Source organism: Arachis duranensis, chromosome 6 (assembly GCF_000817695.3).
Source record: "Arachis duranensis cultivar V14167 chromosome 6, aradu.V14167.gnm2.J7QH, whole genome shotgun sequence".
NCBI lineage: Eukaryota > Viridiplantae > Streptophyta > Magnoliopsida > Fabales > Fabaceae > Arachis > Arachis duranensis.
The window spans coordinates 109,352,872-109,361,602 of record NC_029777.3 but is presented as its reverse complement, the minus strand read 5'-3'; the positions used below and the strand labels follow the sequence as shown (position 1 = coordinate 109,361,602).

Here is an 8,731-nt window from a genome sequence, read left to right as displayed (position 1 = left end):
GTCCGGAGAAAATTTTTTTATTTTTTATTAAGACACGGTTGGACACAACAGACACGCGTGTCGGACGAGTGTCGGTGAGTGTCGTGTCCGAAATGTGTCCGGCACGCGGACACGACAACTCAACAAAGTGTCCGTGCTCCATATAAGAATACCAAAAGTGCAAAAACATAACCGAATTATTTGTTCATTTATTGCTTGGTTAATTTTGGTATGATCTTATCTTAGGCAACATAACAGCAACAAGATAATTTGTACAGTGTACATTTATAAGAATGTATACTACATGAATATGTTCATTTAATTAACTAAATCAGTGCCAAACAGCATAGTTTTGACCAGAGGTAGCAACTTTGAAATTTGGGGGAATAAGGTTTCCAAGATCCATCTTTGGTCCTATCTTCACAATGATCTTGTTATCTATCTCAGCTACATAAAGGTCACCCTCAGCTGCTAGAATGTTCACATTGCTCTTCTCATTGAAGCCACTCTGGATCCTTATTTCACTTAATTTGGATATCTCTCCCTTCAGATTCCAATCAAAAAAGTAAACAACGAAAATATATACAACTTTTCTAACTTAATCGTATTTATCGTATAAAATTTAAATTGAAATATAAAATACATATTAAAAATAAATTAAATAATATACATATTTACTTAAAAAGATATAGTAGATAGAAGTAAAAATAAGTTAGATATTTGTATTTGGCCTGATCTAATCTGTTTTATCATAAAATAATTATAGATTTTGATTTAAAAGCTTAATTCTATTAATAAGTTAAATTCAAATTTACAAAATAACTTACTAGATCTGTTAAGTCTATCTAAACCTATTAAAATATAAATAAATATAAAAATATTTTTTTATAATTAAAATAATTATTAAAAATTCTAAATTATTATAAATATTTTTTTCATATTTTAAATACTTTAAAAGTTTAGATATTATTATGTAGATTGAATTTAGTACGTTACATATAAATATCTTTTAAAAGAAAATTAATTTTATAAAACGAAGAATGATTGTAAAATGTAAAACAAATTTGAAAAGGTTTGAGAAATTACTATAGTTGGAGTTCCTGGATGTGTGAGGATGTAAGCATAACCCTGCATGACTTTATCAGAAGGAAATGGCCAAAGTTTCTGGGTAGAACCAGTGTCATGATTATCAATAAACGTAACAGCATTCTCAGGTTTCAAACCAATCAATCCAGATGGCTTTCCATTCGAATCTTTCAACCTCCACAACTCCCCTTCAACACCAGCCTGGAGAATCCCTTTCGTAGTAAAATCGAATGCCTTAACAGCGCCGCCGCCATTCTGAACCCAGTTAGCCAGCTCGCCGCGCGCCGCGTCCTGGTTATAGTCGGGCTTTCCATCGGGGCCAATAGAAAGTCTGTTCCAATTCTCGCCGACGGCGAAGTCCGGCGAAGTATTTTCCATGTACGTCTTAGTGGCGTCAGGGGTGTATCCCCTCACGAAATCGAATCTCCAACCGTCGAATCCTATTTCGGTTTTAAGCCAGTTCATCCAATCGGATAATTCTTTCCGAACTTGTGGATTAAGATGATCGATGTCAGGTGCGGGTTGATAAGGCTCGCCGCTGTCGTTGTTTCCGGTGCCGTCGGAATATGTGGTGTCGTCCTTGCAGATGAAGTGTGGGCCCCAGTCGAGGCGGGAATCCGGCGTACCGCCTTCGAAGATGCAGTAAATTCCTCTGCTGTCCTTCCTTTCGGCGGTTCTGTGGTTGATGACAATGTCAGCCAGACTTTTGATTCCTTTAGCATGGAATGCTGCAATCAGTGACTTCAGTTCATCTTTAGAACCATATTTTGATGCATCAAGATCATATAGTCTTCCTGGAAGATACCCTGCATTATAAAATTTTCCTTTTAGTTTTGATCCGGTGAAATTTCAAATCTTTAGTTTTAAATTCCAAATAGTTATTTTTGTTCTGTTAAATGCTGACGATTAGGGATTTAAATCTTGTTTTGTGTATATAGCAATTCATTGGATAGTAACAAACTCTTATATAAAACTTAAATTCATGAAGGATTAGTCTTTAACATGTGGAACGAAAAAATATAGTGATAAACCAAAAAAATATTGATGTGATAGTCTTGCTTGAGACCATCATTTAACATGTTATGCAGTTAATGGAAAAACTAACAAGAATAACTGAACCAAAATATGGATATTTTATGGAGACCAAAAATTTATCTAAACCACAAAATGTGGCATTGACTTGTGTTATGAACATGACATTTGATCTATTCCCTCAGGAAATGCCTTGTGTAATGTCATCTAATCTCATTAGAGGTCAATATAATGTACCTTTAGCCTTTAGGTTTTATTTAATATATGTTACATTCTTTGAACAAGTCTCTAAGAAGTTCAGCTCATACATATACAAGCTAAACTGAAGTGCACAAGTTTATTTCACTCTACGTGAGAGAAATATATATTGTGTTGGATAGGACCTCGGTTACAAGAAGTTAGTATTGAGTATTGACATAACACATTGAGATCAGGTTGTGTAGAAAGGACAAATGAATTTGACCATAATGAATATAATAAATATGTAAGGATTAGTCATAGAAAGTAAAGCAGGATGAAGATTAAAAGAAAGACATATATACCTTGTGGAGAAACAGATTGAGAAGGTGGAGGGAGCCAAACATGAGTAACTCCAGCATTTGCTATGTCAGGAATGGTGTTCTTTAATGAATTGTACCATCCTCCTTTCCCACTTGATTCCCAGTTGAATCCCTGAAAACAAATAACTTAAATTAAACTTCAAAATTGCATGTTCAAATAAGAAGTATGATGTATGATATGATTGATTGAAAAGGCAGAGGAGGCAGAAGAAAAGCGTGAAACAGAAGAGGGAATCCATGCCCTTAAATTATTTTATGTTGGAGCTGTTCCTCTATATATGCTTATATATATAGAGAGAGAAGCATGAAGCATTATTTCTTCTGAGTGATTAATTAATGGATGAGTTTCTCTAAAGTGCGGGAAATGATACTCTAATTATCATTGATTCAAGAATAATGAGAATTAATATTTTACTTTATCACTTTATAATTCTTCTCAATTTAGAGAATCTTTTTTAAAAATTATTAATACGTTGAAAATTAGAAAAAATCATGACAGAAAAGCAGATTATTATATTTGGTCAAAACTATTTAATGTGTATTCTACAAATATGAGCAATTTATTATTTTCTTTTCCTGTTTTATATATGAATGTTAAAGAAATTAATTTTTAAAATTATTATGTACACATAAAAAAATCAATATAAATGTATGCATTATTTAATTTATTTTTAATAAATATTTTATATTTTAATATATATTTTATATAAATTACTAGCTTAGTTGTTATAATTTTTTTACACATATCATAATTACTTGATCAATTGTGTATTGTCTACTTAAAATGTCATCTAAATTTCTAAATACATGAATATAATTAGATGATTATATGAAATCAATTTTTTTTTTATTTTTTTCAATTATTTTGTCAAATATGATCTTTTAATATTTAATATCTTCTCTCACATATTTTCCCTTAATTTCACTGAAATAATATACAGTGAGAAACAAAAGAATTAAGGGAAAAAAATGAAGGAATTTCATTCCCTGAAAAATCCTTTACTATATCAATATATCAAAACTAAATTCAAAGTTTAAATTTTAAATATTATAAATAAAAATATAAAAATATTATTTACACATTAAGACTTTTATAATCTTCTAACAACTTGATAACTACGGCAAATTTTTTGCAATTTGATAACCCATGATGACAAGCTTGTCTACATATTTAATATTATCTCCCTTAAACTACACTGGCATAATTAAACATTTTAATCATTTTTTTCAATTTGATTATAGACCGTTGATAATTTTAGTTTAATTATCAACAATATTGAATATTCATATAACTAAAATATAAATTGCTGATTTAGTGGAGATAAAGAATACGAGACTAAAATCCTGAAAAGGAAAAAAAAAGTTATAAATAGATATAACTAGTTTTAGATAGTTTTAGTGTAAAAGAAAGAAAAGTATGTCATCACATTCACATCTGAGATTACATTTTTTTTTTAGAAAATTCCAAGATAGACAAGATATGATTTGGGGATTTGGGAATGAAACAAAAATATGTAGAGTCAAAGTTACACACCAAGCTAGTATTTGAACCAAATTAAAGTTCCTTTCTATATATATACGCTATCTTTAACCTTGTACGCTAGTAATTAACTTACAAATGGATTTTAGTATTTGTATTCATAAATAACTTAAAGCTTTTTATCCATTGATTCCTCTAGTGTGGTAGCATGATATACATAATTTTGTTTACAAATATTTTATTGCAAATAGTAGCTTGAAAGTAACATCTAGTACCAATTATTACAACCTCATTCACATGTATATCCAGGTTTAGTATATAAAATATTATTTCTACCTGAATTATTTAAGTATATTTTGCATATGAGTAATTTTACTATAGTATTTTTTCTGAATAATTTATTATAAATTTTGTTATTTATGATGCAATTTATTATTAGGTAATAAGGATAAGTAGCATAGCAACATGAGTAGAATAGATACGGAAAAAATGATGAAAATGAAAAGGAAATAAAATAAGGTAATGAAATTATAATGAAATGACATGGATAGGATGAGATCAGAATAATTTGGAATCATCCAAAGAATTAATAATAATTACATAAACCAAAATCCAAATCTAGTATGGTTGAGACAACACTTTATTTTCAATGTTGCGGCACGAATCAGGTACAAGAGTTCAACTTGTACACACTACTTTTCCCATACGTAATTTCCATTATCTTAAGAGTAAAATATTTTTGTCTCATGAAAACTCTTGTGTTACAAAGTTCGAAATAATTTCAGCTAAATGTTCCATTTCAAGTATGCTAAATTATTTTAAGGTGAATTATACGGTACAAATATAAATATATAAATATTCTATTTGAGTCATAAAATTATTGACGCGTATTGTGTCCATTAAAAAAATGACATAAAAAAGAGAAAATATTAATTAGCTTTCTTAGAATATGTATAACAGGAGCTTATTATTTTATTAAGATAAAAATAAGAGACAATTATATTAGACAAATAATAAAATTGTACTACTACTATTTGTTGATCTTTCTTTAGTTTTTATATTTTATATTTTATATTTTTTTTTCAAGTTGAATTTGAATTTTAATATCATGCCAGCAATAGGCAATAGCTATTGTTTTTAGTAAGAAAATTTATAACTAATGTCAACTATGACGTAAAATATACTAAGGCTCTCAATTTTTATAATATTAATGAAAAATATTTATTTTGAATGTTCAATATTATAAATAAAAAAATATAAACAACAAAAATAATTAACTATTAAAATGCTACAATTAATATATAGTTTAAAAATTCATGCTAAATCGGGTGCACTATCTGAGATATAACCATAATAAAATTTTTAGCATTATATTCGAGATACATATAATTTATAAAAAATATTTTTTAAATAATATTTATCTATCTTTTATTTTTATATATTTTTTAATTTTTTAAAATTTAATAGAATCACTTCATAAAATAAGAATATATTATAACTGAGATATAAATTTAATTATAAAAAACAAAAAAATAATTTATTTGAATTAGATTAGATAAATTTTAAAAGTTAAACCTAAAATTTAATTTAAAATCCAATGTAAATTGTTTTTAATTTTGATATATTTTATAATTAAATTTAAATTAAATCATATTGAATTAAAGTGGATTTTAAGTTTTTAACACCCTAACTAACCAACTAGTTTATTACATTAGCTAATCTTAAAGCAAGGTTCTGAAAATCAGAACAGTCATCAAACCATTTTAATTATTGATTTACTGATTTATTGGTCTAATTGGTTCAACTGTGGTTCAATTAAAATAATCGTTTTATAATTAAATAATAAATAAAATATAAATAAATACACTAAAATATTATTATAGTCTAATAATATAAATCTTAAAATGTCATCTAAATTTAAGGGACTACATCAACAAAAATCTTATGATCTTATCAAAGTATAAACTCAAAAGTTATTAGTTAAATAACAAATGTTTCTTAATTGATATTATCATTCATAATTCAAATTGTAAATCATAAAATGTATAAATGACTTTTAATCTTATCAATTATTAACAATTTAGTACTCTTTATATGAAGATAGTAACAATTTGTGCACAATTTTAACAAAATGATCCATACATAAATTAATTTTACTTTTAAAATTATTTTATTAAAATAATTAAATTAAATTTAAAAATCTGAATTTAAAATAATTAAGACTTTTATATAATTTTTATAATAATTGAGTATTTTTTATATTTAAAATTTAATAATAATTTTATAAATATGTACAAAATTTATTATAATAATTGTCTATTACCCGGAGAATACATGCTTTGGGATGAGCATGTTTTCTTTGAGTTCTTATTGAGTTAAATCTGAAATCACATATACGTACATAAATATAGAAAAAATTTAAAATTTTTAGTAAATATAATAATCTTTTATTTTGCATGGTTTCAGTTGCTCTATATTAAATATCGTAGTTGTCATGATAATTTTTTTTTAACGTGATGCAAAATATATCTTATACATGTCTTATATTATAGGTGCAACTTGAATTAGAAATTTATAATTATAATTTTTGTGTTATTTAAATTATATTTTTGTTTTATCAATTAAATTTTTTATATTTTTCAATTAATTATTTTATATTTTTATTAAAATTTATAAAAATTCTTTAGCATTATTCAACTAAACAATCTGCATAATAAAAATAATTTACTTATTATGGAATGAACTAAATTTTTGTCTTCTTATTCTGTTATTCAACTAAAAAGTTGCACAATTTAAAATTATTTTATTTAAAAAATATTAATAATAAAAAAAATATTTTTACATTTTTGATATTTGTTTTTGGGTAGATAACCGACTCCAAGGTATAGCTCTTTAGTGAGCTTATTTAGAGAAATTTGTGGAGAGATTTCGGTACTCATATAAATTGGCACGGAATTATTTAATTTTATAGAATAAGTGCGTTAGAAGAGCAAAACACGTACTCTCTACGTACTCCTAAAATCTACGTACTCCTAAAATGTGCAGAACTTCTTGAGACAGCATATTGGGAAATTTTTTTTATATGCATACACTTGAAGGATTAGATCATATTCTTTTATAATTCCATATAAGAATACCAACAGTGCAAAAATATAACCGAATTATTTGTTCATTTGTTGCTTGGTTAATTTTGGTATGATCTTATCTTAGGCAATATAATAGCAATAAGATAATTTGTAGAGTGTACATTTATAAGAATGTATACTACATATTAACTAAATTGATGCCACTCTGGATCCATATTTCACTTAATTTGGATATCTCTCCCTTCAATCCCTAATCAAAAAAGTGATCATAGAACTGCAAAATAAGATGAACAAGTAAAATAAGATGAACAACTCCCCTTCAACACCAATCTGGATAATTCCTTATAGGATGAGTGCGTTATAAGAGCAAAACGCGTACTCTCTACGTACTTCTGAAATAGCATGTATATATTTAGTTTTAACCAAATTTCAATTTATAGTTTTACCTGAGTTGAATTACAGCCAACGGATGGATCAGTATTCAAATATAATTAATAGATAAAAATATTTTTTTACATGAAATATTTAAATATAAAATTTTTATTTTTTGAAATGATCTTTTGAATAAAGAAAGCTACAAAAAATCCTTTTTTATAATCTCACCCAAACACTTTCTTCAAGAGAAACCCACACTCTTATCGGCGTCGTCATCATCATCGTCATCATCATAGCAGAATACAAACTACAGCACGAATCCAGCGCTGGCGTAATCAAATAGTAGTTCATGAACCCCGAGTTTGGAGAGCGCGCCTCAATTCAGCTGACAAGGTCCCTTGGGGAATGTGGCGTAACCATGATACCCCTACTCTCATGGACAAAACAGTAATCCCGGGAAAAACTACACCTCTGGAACAGGCGAACAGTAGTAACCGGTCCCATTCTCAGACCTGTCATTCTGGTATATGACAAAAATTTATTAAATATCAAAATATCCAATCTATTTTTTTAAAAAATAATTTAAATGTTTGTTAGTACTTCCTAAAGCAATATAAGTACTCCCTCCTCGAGAACAGTGGTAACCGGTCCCGTTCTCAGAACTGTCATCCTGGTTTATGACAAAAATTTATTAAATATCAAAATATCCAATCTATTTTTTTAAAACAATTTAAATGTTTATGTTAGTACTCCCTAAAGCAATATAAGTACTCCCTCCTCGAATTAGGAAGAAAAACTCTAAATTAAACAAAGTTTAATATACAATTTATTAATTTTATGTTAATACAATAATAACAGTCTTTTATTTATAATACTAACAAATTAGGTAATTTCTATGGATTTAATTAGTAGGCCCATTGTAACAGTTTATTCTAAACTTTAATGTGCATGTATGAACTTGATAACTTCTCTAATATTCTAAGATGACGAAAGAACAATAAAGGACTTTCTAAGTCAGTGAGTGATTAGGTCAAAGAATATTACTAATGCCACAATGCATAATTGAATATTTGTATCTTATTTTGTGACTCAACATAAGTATATAACATTTCCAACAAGTAACAACAAAGAAT

General features: G+C 27.0%; 1 protein-coding gene across 1 annotated transcript; it reads right to left on the bottom strand.

Annotated features, from left to right (window-relative positions):
* Window positions 1-235: 235 nt before the first annotated feature.
* LOC107495703 (alpha-amylase) lies at window positions 236-8,117 on the bottom strand. The gene is made up of 5 exons (XM_052263161.1): window positions 7,989-8,117; window positions 7,851-7,905; window positions 2,640-2,783; window positions 1,056-1,871; window positions 236-546 (listed from the first exon to the last, which is right to left on the bottom strand). The coding sequence occupies exons 1-5, from the start codon at window positions 8,115-8,117 to the stop codon at window positions 311-313; spliced, it is 1,380 nt and encodes a 459-aa protein (XP_052119121.1). The 3' UTR covers window positions 236-310.
* Between the last annotated feature and the right edge of the window lie 614 nt (window positions 8,118-8,731).